This window comes from Excalfactoria chinensis, chromosome 1 (genome assembly GCF_039878825.1).
Source record: "Excalfactoria chinensis isolate bCotChi1 chromosome 1, bCotChi1.hap2, whole genome shotgun sequence".
Lineage (NCBI taxonomy): Eukaryota > Metazoa > Chordata > Aves > Galliformes > Phasianidae > Excalfactoria > Excalfactoria chinensis.
Genome location: NC_092825.1, coordinates 121,981,086 through 121,994,860, shown reverse-complemented (window position 1 = coordinate 121,994,860; position 13,775 = coordinate 121,981,086). Strand labels below are relative to the sequence as shown.

General features: G+C 41.6%; 1 protein-coding gene across 2 annotated transcripts; it reads left to right on the top strand.

Annotated features, from left to right (window-relative positions):
• The first annotated feature begins 1,357 nt into the window (after window positions 1-1,357).
• Window positions 1,358-6,667, top strand: ASMT (acetylserotonin O-methyltransferase). 2 transcript variants are annotated; one of them, XM_072353214.1, is made up of 8 exons: window positions 1,358-1,429; window positions 2,633-2,807; window positions 3,945-4,074; window positions 4,217-4,285; window positions 4,765-4,883; window positions 5,022-5,162; window positions 6,049-6,171; window positions 6,406-6,667. In XM_072353214.1, exons 1-8 carry the CDS (start codon window positions 1,358-1,360, stop codon window positions 6,615-6,617), a joined length of 1,041 nt encoding a protein of 346 aa, XP_072209315.1. In that variant the 3' UTR covers window positions 6,618-6,667. The 2 variants fall into 2 exon arrangements, with proteins under 2 accessions (XP_072209315.1, XP_072209323.1); XM_072353222.1 differs by lacking the exon at window positions 5,022-5,162.
• Window positions 6,668-13,775: the final 7,108 nt, after the last annotated feature.

Genomic DNA, 13,775 nt, shown 5'->3' with positions numbered 1-13,775 from the left:
TGTAAGAACACCTTTTTAAAGATGCACTAAGATAAAGTACACAAAGTGTTGAGTTGCATTGTATTGCTCAGGTTTTGCCTGTTAACCTTACTGCTGAAGCATGGAAAAAGCAACTAGAAATGTATTGTTTTGTAATATGTTGCTATTGTCATGTCACCCAAGTCGTGGTCTGATTTAATCTTACTACCTGAGGGGTGACTAAATGTATAATATGAACACTGTGATTCTTTCCTTTTTGGAAAGAGCCTGCTTTTACAAAATGCTGAGGGCATGATGACCGGCATTTACAAGCTGGTGTAATGAACAGGGGGGCCAATGATCCATTCCACATCTGTCATTTGGAGATCATCTCATAGACACCTGCAAAATAAAAGAAAGCATAGAGTAAGTTCAGTTCCTCATAGACTTTGTCTGAATGACAACTGTCAGAACAAATTGGTCACTGTGACAAAGCAGGACAGTGGACAGGCTCTTTTAGCCTCTCCTCGCCTTTGCTCTTTTTGTACCTATGGATAGGGCATGCCCCATGGCAGTCTGTGGACCTGTGCGCATCACAGCACTTCTCAGGTCCCCTCCTGCCTGCTTTGCAGTAGTTATGCCAGTCTTTAACTCACATGGCTATGCCTTGATTCCCCAGGCACACTATTTTGATCTGAACAAGTCGCTGTTTCAGTGGGATCAAGGCTGTATGTGTTTTCCTAGTTCACGATGATCAATGGATGAGAGGAACTGGAGAAATCAGAGATGCTGGGCTTGACCAGGAGGATGTCCAGACCACGCTGAACTGAATGGATGCTCCTCCACTCATAACTCATGAGAATGTCCCAGTTTCGCTTCTGAAGAAGCATGTCACCAAGTTGTCTCCTGTCCTCTGGTCCCATTTCATTGGGCTTCCTGCTCTATGGTTGTCTCTCAGCATGAAGACATCAGTGTGATGGGATATAGCTGCTTTTGAAGAAGCCTAGGATAAGACTTAATTTTGGTTTATGAAGTGGTGCATTGTACTGAGTTCAGGTTTTTCATATTTGCTCTGTAGTGAGTTCTTTAGAGCTCATTTTTCCTCAGACATCTTCAACTTTCAGTTGTTTCTGAAGTACCATCATGTTAATTAACCACTGAGCCAATGGTAATCTGCACCGCTTCTTAGCCTTGTGCTTGATGATGAAAGACGCAAAGAAATAGTTGAGGCTGCCTAAAAAAAACCCTGTTGAAGGTAAATAACTTAGCTTATGTGTTTGTTAACCAAAGTGCTTCTGAGAAGCAATGAGATTAAGTGGATCAGCTGGTGTGCTGTGCCTAGTGGAAAGAAGCTTAAATTAAGAGGAGCAGAGAATCTGTGCCTCAGTACTGAAGGGAGATGGACTCCACAGAAGACCCTGACTATCCTCAGATCATCTTTCAATACAGCAATGGATTTTTAGTCTCAAAGGTAAGAACTGTAAATTGATCTTGGTTAGAAATCTTAAAAGCATACTGAAAGACATATTCACCTTAGTTCCTTAATCTAAATCTTTAGGAAGAAAATTGTCTCATAGGGAATTATCCTATCTACTCACCTAGCTGTGAAGGAAATTTGAGAAGACAAAAGTTTGAGAATGTTGGCACCTCAGGTTAATGTTTGTTGAGGTCCTGCTGACCTTTGGGGGATTGGATGGGCAGATCTTGTCTCTGCTGGAGGCTTTAAAAGCACAGTGGTTTATAGCTGAGAGCTTGTTGTCTGATTGCCTCAAATGAGCAAAGCTCCTTACATCAGCAGATTCCTTCTCATTTTTTTTGTGTTTGGAGTTTGAGAATCAGAAGACTGCCTTGCATTTCTGCCTTTTCCCTTTTCATACTCAACAAATGGCAAGATATATGTATATAACGGCTACGATATTTTTCTTGTTATGTGTGGTTGTGTATGTCTATCTGTCTGAAGGCTTCTCCCTTCATAGTTTCTGAAAAGACAGCGCGTTTCTGTTGGCCTGAACAAGGCAGCCCTCTCGGCTGAGACAAAACTTCCTTCCCTGGGGAGTCTCGTGTAGCCATGGTCTTCAGTGCCTGAAAATGAATCAGTCATGTATGTGGGCATTACTCAAAGAGGGTCCAAAGTGTGGGATACCCACCCCTTCTCTATAGCATATGTTAGGTAATTAGTTGAAAGGAGAGGGGAGAAAGAAATAAGAAAAAAAAAAAAAATGACCCCCTCCCCCAAATAAAACTACACCAACAAAGCATAAAGCCAACAAACTCACAGTCTTACATTTGCTTAAGTTCTCCAGGCAAAACAAACAAACCAAAAACAAGCGTGACATGTAAATTTGTTCTGAAACTAAGGTACATTCAGGAACATTCACAACTGAAGAATGGCCCCAAAGCATAAACTCTGTGAGCCTGAAAAACTGTTTGGTTTGGCTAACAAAGGGAAAAAAAAAAAAAAAAAAAAAAAAAAAAAAAAAAAAAAATGAAAAAGGTTGCACTATAAAGAATCTATGGCATTGTCAGTGCTTAGAAAATCTTCAGCTGTGCTTGTGTATATGAAATAATATTTTTTTCAGGTAAAAAAATACGTGTGTATTTTCTCCAACGAAGCAACTTTGGAAATGCAATTAACTTTGGTGTTTTCACCTGACCCCCTTCCTCTCACTTCCAGGTTATGTTCACTGCCTGTGAGTTAGGAGTGTTTGATCTTCTGCTGGAGTCAGGACGACCTCTATCTTTAGATGTCATTGCTGCATCCTTGGGTACGAGCATTATGGGGATGGAAAGACTTCTGGATGCCTGCGTGGGATTGAAGCTTTTGGCAGTAGAGCTGAGAGGAGAAGGAGGTAAAGGAGGAAGATGAAAGGAAATCACAGAATGGTTGAGATCAGCAGGGACCTCTGAGTTCAGCTGGCCGAACCCCTCTCCAACAGGGCCACTCAGAGCAGGGTGCCCAGGGCAGTGTCCAGGTTGCTACAGGAGATCTCCAAGGAGGAGATTTTACAGTCTCTGGGCAGCCTGTGCTTTTTCACCCACACAACGCAGAAGTGCTGTCTGGTGTTCAGAACTTCCTGTATTCTCATTTGCATCCTTTAAAGGGTAGAAGGAAGAAATTAAAACTCTTAAGAGTTCTCATGGTTTTGAAACTGAGGTCAAGTGTGAGGAAAGGTGACACCTAGTCTTAGGCTGGTTACCATAGCTTAAAGAACAGACCATCTAAAAGAGAAGCAACAAATATCAGCATGATTGAAGATTGAAGAAAATCCCAGGAGAGAGTTTCTGTATCTCTAAACTTCTTTGTGTAAGAGCTTCAAATACCCTGCACAAGATAACGACCACTTCAGAGCTTGTCTTCAGAGAAGTCTGATGTGTGGGCATGATTTTAAGCTTTAAAACAAAACATGAAAGCAACTTAAAAGCACATTTGTTTTCCTTGGAGGTTTTACCATTGTGTGAAGGAGCTTGTTAGGTTTCTGGTCTGAACTGAGAAGTGATGTGAATTCTACCTTGCCCTGGAGTCTTTGAGTCCATGTAATCAGGGAAGGCTGTACCCATCAGACAGCTAGCGATGATGAACTTTAAAATGTTTGAGTCCTGCTGTGGCTTGTGTTTTCTTGCCCTGTTTCAGGCTTACAGAAGATGCCCCATGAGTTCAGGGAGCTTCTTCTGGTAGCAGAAGCATGTAGATAAATGATGCACCTTACAAAATGTTCCTCTTGCTGTTCCTGAGATGTTTGATTCTGAAGGAAACATAAGCAGGTAGTGTTTACCCACACTGAATGGGACAGTGCAGGTTTCACCAGCCCTCACCAACCCCCGAATACTGTACAAGTTACCTTTGGAATAATTGAGTATAGAAGCAACGCATTTCTCTATTGGGATGTACAGATATGTTCTGATAATGTGTATGTATCATGCTGTACAGTGGGCTTGGGAAGATGATATCATACATGTTAGTAACTGCATTTATTTTCACCCCTTAGCCTTTTACAGAAACACAGAAATTTCCAATATCTACCTTACGAAGTCAAGTCCCAAGTCTCAGTATCATATTATGATGTATTACTCCAATACTGTCTACTTGTGCTGGCACTACCTGGCTGATGCTGTGAGGTGAGGAGAAAGATGCGGGTGTTGCGTCATTGCATCCATGACACAGAGACATATAGTCTGTCTATTAACCTCATCTCCTGCGTGTGTTTGGAGTAAAGAAGGAATCCATGCTAATATGCTTCCTTTTTGGTTGTTATTTTAGAGAAGGAAGGAATCAATATGAAAGAGCTTTTGGCATTTCATCTAAAGACCTCTTTGGAGCCATGTACAGGTATTAGTATATTAATAGAAAAATATTTCTTGTGGTAGGCAAAATTTGTTTTTGATTATGACTAAGTTTTAATATTGTGATTTGAGAATTCCATTCATTAGAAGCATCGTGCAGAATTTTCTCTTCTCAGCAATATCCATTACTGGCACACTTGGATATTTTGAATAGGAATGTATAATTTACTACTGTGAAAAACCAATCTTAGGTCTCCCTGAAGTCCAAGAAGTAGCAGTAATACATTCATTGACATTGCTAGATTTAATTCCCTTTTCAAGTGCAACAATGCACAGCTGTTCCTTTCTGCTGCAAAAAGTCTCAAGCTAGGTCTATGTGCAGAGGGAAGGTATTGGCTGCAAATAAAATGAGATATAAATGCTTAAGCTAATTTTCTTAATAAGAATTCTATGACAAGAGTCACTAAGAATACTGTGAGTTACATTTCTGAGTTACATTTCTATATTCTGTGTCACTGTTACTAGGTCAGAAGAAGAAATGCTGAAGTTCTTGGCTGGCCAAAACTCAATCTGGAGTATATGTGGCAGAGATGTACTTACTGCATTTGACCTTTCCCCTTTCACACGGATTTATGACCTGGGAGGTGAGCATCAGTAGATTTTCTTCAAAAAGCCATCGGGTGCCATAGAGATGGATGCACCACTGCTGACATTGCTTTACAGTAGGTGTGCTGAACAAGGTGGTTTTGTTTCAGCACTGATCTACTTTTTTCCTCTCAAAGGTGGTGGAGGAGCTTTGGCCCAAGAATGTATTTTCTTGTATCCAAATTGCACAGTCACAATTTACGACCTGCCCAAAGTTGTACAAGTGGCCAAAGAGCGATTGGTTCCTCCGGAGGAGAGACGGATTGCCTTCCATGAAGGTCGGTGCAGACATCTCTGTGGGCAGGTGCTGGCAGTGGTGATGCGATGTGGGCCTGCGGGGTTGTAGTGGGCAGGGGTTGCCTGTGGCTGGTTGCTCACCAAGGAGGTCAGTGACCAAAAGCACCCTTGTGCAGCATTACCTTGAGTTAGTCACTTATCCAGACAACGTGAAAGTACTGACAACCAAAGTTGGTGTGCAGAGCAGCTTAAGATATTTGAGCACTCCCAGAAGCATATCTGTCAGGGTTGTATTGTTACAGCATTTTAACAACTGCCATGATGTGTTATAAGCTTACTAACATTCCCTTGTCTCCTGTGCAAGCCTCCTGGCAGATGCATGGAATGCCAGACCTGCTCTGAGCAAGGGGTTTTCCCTCTCTGGTTGTGACTGCTAGACTTCTGTCATATTTCAGACTTTGAATGCAGATGAGCTAACCCATGTTCCTCTTACCCAGTCCTCAAATAGCCTTTGTACCATCTGAAAATCTGTGTAGGGACATCTTGTATTTAATAATCTTCAGAAATCTTTATTGGAAGGACTTAGTATTACTTGAAGTTCTGAGAAAGGAAAGAAGCTTTTGAGGAAGGGAAGGAGTATGTTAAAGTGAAGATGAAGAAACAGAGGAAAGGCTATGTGTATAGTGATGTGAAGAACTGGGAGTGCTGATGAGAAAGTAAAACATGAAGAGTAAAATACGAAGGCAGTATATCAGATGCCGAATAAAAGGCATGACCATGAAACTACTGGGTTAGTCTTTTGAGGTCTGATGTGGGTCATGGACCTGGCAAGCCCAGAGTCCTTAGATCTGAAGAGAATAAAAGGTACTTGCTTCACCTCCTCTTTGTTTCAGGAGTTCTGTGTATAACACATATTTTGCTTTACAGGAGATTTTTTTAAAGATTCAATCCCTGAAGCTGACCTCTACATTTTATCAAAGATACTGCATGACTGGGATGATGAGAAATGCAGGCAGCTGCTGGCAGAAGTCTATCAGGCCTGCAGACCTGGTAGGTGTGAGCTTTGGGGAAATGAAAGGGAATCTCCCACCTGTTAGTTATGTGGATCACACAGCTTCAGCACCAGTGGCATGCTCCAATGCCTCTGCTCCTCTGTGGTGGTGAAATAGGACTTAACTGAGAGTCTGATGCTTCTGGAAAGAACAGGATAGGATCTGGTCTAACAACTCAGCTGAAAAGTATCCCATTTTCTCAGGGTTTTCATAATGCTCTTTGTTCAACCAGGCGGTGGAGTGCTGCTGGTTGAATCGCTCCTGAGTGAAGACAGAAGTGGACCTGTGGAAACCCAGCTGTATTCACTGAACATGTTGGTGCAGACAGAAGGAAAGGAGCGAACAGCGGCTGAGTACAGTGAGCTCCTTGGGGCAGCTGGCTTTAGGGAGGTTCAAGTCAGGAGAACCGGAAAACTCTATGATGCTGTTCTGGGGAGGAAATAGTAGCATCTTCTTTATTCTGTATTGCTAAGTACACATGGGGAAATGTGATATTCTTTTCCTAGAGGGCCATTATATGTTTAGCTTTTATTGAAGGCACTCAACTTTTCTGTTAGCTGATACGTTGTCAGGAAAATCATTAATAATACACTTCTGGCGTGGATAGGTTGTGAATTCAGCAGCCTGACTAGGGTTTGCCTTTGGATCTGAATAGCAGAGGGAGAAATCGATACCCGTTCCACAATAAATTACCTGTGAAAGAAATGTGCGGTGTTGCTGCTAACCACTTTACATATATTTCTTCTTTTCATTTTTATCTTAATTTTAACAGAGTACCTGACAAAAGCAAAGCTGAATTTTCATTTGTGGATTCCTGAAAAATAAAACCGACCACTGTACTGAACTCTGTTATATGCCTTTTTTTATTCCTCGGAACCAAGATAGTGTAAGACAATTATATTGTCTCCTTGTGGTTCATCTTGTCTGAGTTTCAAGAGAAAATCTCTATGAGCTTTCGTGTTTTTTAGCATGTAAAATGATTTATTTATTTATTAAATTTCCTCTAGATTTGTGTTGAAATTGAGAGAGAGAATTTTGTAGTCTAGCTTGATGATTATCTGAAACCTGGTGATATTCTTTAATGAAGGAGTGATGAGGTGCTGAAGCAGGTTGCCTGTGGAAGTTGTTTACTCTGATCCTGGAGGTATTCAAGGCTAGACTGGATGTTCCTCAATTTCTGTGATTATTTATTTATTTATTTATTTACCGCCTGGACAATAACAGCATCATCAGATTCCCTGAATGTTATTGCCATTATTTTTAGTATCTTGCCCATTTCTTTCAGCGTGGTTTTCAACAATCCATTGTATTGTTCAATTTTGTGAGAAGCCCTGGGCAATCTGATCCAGTACTTGACATAGCAGCTGGCAGCTCTGCCTGTGGCAGGGGGGGTGGGAAGGGTAAAGGAGCTTTATGATCCTTGAGGTCCCTTCCAACCCGAGCTATTCTGTGGCATCTGGGAGGGAGAATGGTGCAGGCTTAGTGTTTAGCTGCACACTTACTAAGCCTTAAAGAATTAGCAGGAGACGTTCAGTAAAATCACTTGGTCAAGAACCATCTGCAATAACCTACCCAGATTTTGGAAGCAGAAATACAGATTGCTGGATTAAGAATCATTTTGAAAAGGCAGGTCATTCTGCTGATGCAGCGTGATCACTTGTTTGTTGCATATTAAGCTGGAGACTGAGGCATTCTTCCTAGTAGCCCCCTATAGGGCCCTCACTCTCCTTTGGCTGTAGGTAGAGTATGGAGAGGTTTCCCTCAGTGGAGAAAAGCTGGCCTGGTACATACAAAATCAAATCACAAGGTTGTAATGGGGTCCTTCTCATTCTTAGGGAAACAAAACAAATGCAACAGGGCACAGTTCATGAACCCCTATGTAAGAAATGTATTTATCCCAAGTAGGATCTTGTCCTGTAGATACCCACAGGCTCCTGGAGGATGTGGAATGAGAGGTTGTGGAGAGTTCCCTCACAAGATGTGTTGCCCACCTGTGAGTTCTGCAGCATGAAGGTGACTTTGCCAGGAGCTGTCTCCAATGAGTAATTTGTTCTGAGTTCTTGTCGGCTAGACAGAGTGAGGTGCTGCGTCCTGCAGCAAGCAGGCGCACACAAAGTAATGAAACAAGGCTGACTGAGCAGCCAGAAGGAGGTGTGGGGCTGACTCAGGTCTGTGCTGATATCCCCATCTCCACCTTAAAACAGTTCAGATAGATGTTTTATTGCTTATTGGACCGCTTTGGTAAGGGAAGTTGCACGTTACAAAGTAGGCTGAAGGATATGGTGGTATGGGTGAATTAATTACCTTTGAAGGTGAATGAATTAAGGGGCTAAGAATGAACCATCTACAGTTTTTAGCAAGGGTAAGTTAATGTACTCTTGAATGAGGAGCACAGCAAAAATGACCAATGATGTATGCTGGGGAGTCAGAAAATCCTGCATATGTTTTCTTTCCTATTTTTTTTTCCCCAATAAAGTTGCCTGCACGCATGCTGCCTGTTGCTTACATGGCCACACTGTTACCAGCATCAGTAGATAGGCCAGTCATAGTTGGTGTGCTGCTGCATGTAAAGTGCTGCATCTTACAACTCTGATGAGTCAGAATTCCTTGCAGCTGATGTCAGTGGTAATTCTGCCTTTTACCTGGGGGGGAAAAAAGAAGCAAGGGCAGGCTGTTTCAATTTCTCAAAACAAATTCTGTAGACAGAGTACTTCTGTAATGAGTTTATTCATGACAAATTCTACACATGAGGAACTTTTTGCTTAGAAGCTTGCAGGCACCATGAATAGGCAAGATGCACTCCTGATTCTAAAGTGCTTTTTAGCTCTACCAAGGTTCAAATACGCTTGGTCTTTACAGAACGGGGCTGACCTATTGTTACCTTGAATGCATGTGAGAATGAGTACTGATAATGACAATAGCAGTGTCCTGAAGTTATTAAGTGAAAATCTATATTCATCTTTAGAGATGTGGAGCTTTAAAACTACTAAGTAATGTAATTACAAGACTTTTCCTTTGTGCTATTTCTACTTAGTTTTAATTTTCCTACTCCTTTTCTGTCCCCTGCCCTTTCCACTATGATTTGTTCAACTTCCTCTTCCGTCTGAGTCTCTCTTCTCTTCTTTGTGTTTTTGTCCTTTGTTCATCCTTTACTCTTCCCTTCCAGAATCAAGGATAGGGAGTTGCCTTATTCATATTGTACAAGTCAGTGACAGAGAAGGCCCAGTTTAAGACCTGCCTTGATCAAACAGAGCTATAGATGGTCTTATCAGAGCCTCTTCCCTTCCTTTGATTTTTTTTTTCTCATTTTGCTAAATGACAGACTGTGAAGACAATCTTCTTTCCACATAAGGAGCACATGCTCAGAAGGACCAAGTGCTTTCTTTGCTCATGAGGAGGTTGCTTTGTGAGGAACAGCCACTCTTGGCAGGGCTCCTGCTCACCTTGCTGGCAAATACCAAAGAGGATGTGTCCTTGCACGTTTTTCTGTATAGCAACTACTTTGCTGTATGCAAGCAAATGAAAACCCCATTCTCTATGGCTTCCATGCTCCCATGGGCATTTCTAGCAGCACCTTGTCATATTCGGGTCTTGCAACTGTTTTTTGCTTGTTGTTGGATATTGTAATGTTGACAAAGACCATATAGGAACAAAGTGATAAGGTGTAGTTTTCCAAGCAACTGCCTTTTCTGCTTTGGTTGATGGATAAATAATGCAAGCAGTTCCCAAAGTCAAGGCTCTCTCATTGTGCTACATCAGGAGATTTTCTGTTTGATGCGGATGGCTTTTGTCAACAGGGTTCTTTCCTCCTCCCATGAGTTTCTAGCCACGTAGACTGAGATGAATTTTCTAGCTCCCAGTATGACTTAGGAGTAAAGAATGAAACCTGGCCAAAACTGGGGTGAATCAGCAAGAACAGAACAAGGAGGGTATTGAATGCATCGGGCAAGAAATGCAATTCCCAGGCTGAGATAGCTGTGGCCAGTAGGGCTGGGTGAGTGCTCCTGCCGCATGGCCACTCTGTTTGGTAGGACAGAAATGTCCCACAGGGTCTCCCTCTTCCTGAGCAGGGCTTCTGCTTTTGGTCAGTGTTTAGACATGAGATGGCAGTGAAAGGATAATTATAAAATATGATCAAAATTAAGAGGATGTGTGTAGCAATGCTAAATGTAACATTTAACTGCCTATTGGTGTTAAATTACTGCACTCCTGTTAACTTTGCAAAGTTCTGCTTCTGATCTACAGTGCTTGGTATCAGCATATTTTGATAAACTGCAGTGTGAAAAAGAGCTTGATAGATGTCTCTTGTTGCCTATTATCCCACACCTAAATTCTGTATTACAACAAACACCCTGAAAGCATTGAGTTGATTAAAGACAGACACCTGGTTTGTGAAGGATTTGCTGGTAGCCAGGGTTCTCTGAGAAGCACGTCTGCATCTGTCTGCCAGATGTCCTGTGCCGTTCATGCTGCTAGAAGCATGTCTGTGTTTTTCTCTACAGACAGTGTATGTTTATGCACACTAACAATCTCAACCTTAAAGAACACCTTATTGTAAATCATCTATGCTTGGAACAATCTCTCAGTGATGATCAATGATGTGGTAAAAGCTTGCATGCAGCAATATGAAATGGTACAGTTTTTAGGAGTGTGCTGAGGTGAATTATTGCTATGTGTTGAAGGCCTTATCCTCATGAGTGTCAGACTTAGTACAAAAGGGAAGATGCTGACTGGAATGTTATCTCTTTCATGTCACGTGCTGATATGCAGACTTTATTATTTCCAAGAAAGAGAGACTGATCCATTAAGTATGAAATATCCTCTGCGATAACCTGTAAATGGGAAGATCACGTGCCATAAAGCATACCTTAACAGCATTGCAGCTGAGAAAACCATACCATTTGTTCTCTAGTGGCTGCTTTAAAATAACAATTGATAAAATAATGCTCTTGAGAAGGCAGGAAATGCCATCTGGTGAAAACAGCTGGTTCCCCAGCTATGGGAGTATATAATAAACAAAACATTCTGTAAGCCAGTTTGCTAGAGAAGTTCATTTGTTATTAGAGAGCAAACTGATTAGTTTTAAAAATGGGTGATCACAGTGTTTCTGTTCTAGAAAAAGAAAAATCTGCAGCTACCCATGTCTCCGGAGAACGACTCTGATGCAAAAGTTACATTCACTGTGAAAAAATGAATGTATGAAGTATAATGTATCTCGTGATTTAATGATGTGGTCACACTGAAGTGAAAACCACACTTTACAAGAGGTTTGGTGTTCTGCACACCTCTGTGTTGTGTTCCCCTCCTGTAACCTGGCATTTGGAAAGCTGTAGCCTCCATTTGTCCCGACTGCAGGCTTGGCAGCCCTGGGGATACAGCATGGGGATAAGGAAAGAACAACCTGAAAATCCAGGACATTTTCAGAGCAAATAACTCCTCCAGAAATATTAAGCTTACCCATGAATCTGAATTCATGCCAAATTCAGGTAACTTAGAAAGCCACTTTTATTCCAGGTAGCAATACTAAGCCCTCAGACATGAGGTGTGGGGATGTCTTCCATCTGGTAGAAAACAGGAACTTTGAGAGAAGTTTTAGTGATCTCTTTTCCTGTAGAACTGTCCTTGGAATAGGTCTGAGGAAATGAAATAGCTGAAGAGGATTTAGTGCGAATGGGCCTAGATCTGGGTGAAAGAATGAGCTTTGCAGGATTGTGTTTAGTGTCTATGTAGACCAAAGATCCTAAATAGAAACTATCATCGTGCATTATACTTGGAATGAGGAAAAGTCTGTTGTTAATGTAGACATGTTGTTGGGAACCCATTGCCCAGGATTTAGTTTAGAGAAGATACGTCCTGTTAAATGCTAGCTGCACAGTTGCCAAGATATGTTGTTGAAGATGAGGAGCTCAAAGGATTTCTATAATCAAGGGTTTGCTGTAGTTTCCTTATGTTCAGATCTAGTATTCTGGTAATGCAGGAGAACTCATGATGTTATGACAGGGAGTGTATGCTGTTTCTGAATTGTGTATATTAGGATATTTTGAGTGTTAAGTATACATATGTACCTGGAGCATAAGAATACTTGGGTTTTAGACAGCTGGTTAAGGACTATTTAGCCTGAAAGATGAAGGCAAGAAACAAAAATATAAGAAATCACAGTGAGGTACACAAATGCCAGCAAACAGGCTTTGAGTAGGACAATGCCAAGTAATAGTACACCTTGAACACTCTATGGGGCCCACTGGAGGATGTCCTGAAGAGGTTCGTCCAGATCTTTGTATCTGAGAAACAAAGTAAACGGGTTTGATGAAAGAGAGCAGACACCAATGGATTGTGTGGTATTCTGCAAATCCAGCCTGTACATTTTGCTCCCTGAAGGAAATACGGTGTTGAAAATAACACAGCATTCTTTAGTTGACTTGGGGGAATTAACATGGAGAACTTCATGTGAGGCTCACGGGTAACTCTGTATTTAGGGAAAGATCCAAAGGCATGAAAGGGAATGGATCAAGGGGACAGTGGAAGAACAAGCCTAGGAACACAAAAGTGATGGGGAATTAAATGTATGGCTTTATGTTGGTGCAGACAGAAGGAAAGGAGTGAACAGCAGCAGAATAATAGCAAGCTCCTTGGGACAGATGGCTTCAGGGACGTTTGAGCAGGGAGAACTGGAAAACTCTATGATTCTGTTCTGGGGAGGAAAAGGTAAGCTTTTACTTAATGCAGTGAACATTTCTGCAGGCTGGTACATTGTTAGGAGAATCACTGATATTTGAGCACATTTGGATCGTACATCCGAGTATGGGAAAAATAAATTAATACCTGTTCCAGAAGGAATTACCTAGAAAAAGAAATGTAGCATGAAGAGCTTATTCTTACTGCTCTGTACACTGATTTTGCTTCAGGCCTTTGTTCCATCCTCTCCAATTTTAACACAGTACCTGACAAAACAAATCTTAATTTCCACTGTTTCCTTTTCCTGTGGTATAAAACTGATATCTGTGCTGAGCTCTGTTGTACTTACATTCCCTGGGGACTGATGTAGTGAATTCTAACTCCTTGTTATTGGTCACTTTTGAACTGTAATTCTATCCTAAGGGGAACAGACACTGACTGGCACCTGAACTGTGAAGTAAAAGAAGTCCTAGCAAATGGAATATTTCTTCTTTCTTCACCACACTTTGTAAGGCACACTGGAGCAGCAATCCCAAAGACCTGGACACCTGCAGGACCAACAATGCAGTTTGTTATTAGAGGCAAAAATACACTCTTTCCAAAGCCTCCTAAGGAGTTAAGCACTGAATTACTGGATGTGAATATCCCACGAGTGCCAGAATTCAGAAGGAAACTTATTTACAAAGGCAGTTTCTCTCTATCCAGGAGCTGCACAGAAGCATATATTGGTTTTGGGTTATGTGCCATCTCAACTGTAGCAAATGTGTCTCATGCAAAAAGAGAGAGTCTGTTGGATGAAGAAGCGGACTTGGAGGAACACATATGGCTTTTGTTGTGGTAGGAACAGTGGTTTTGGTGTTCAGTGATCAATTCAAAGTAAGGCAGTATTCCAGGAGCCAGGTTCATGGAGAAGCCAAGATACAAGGA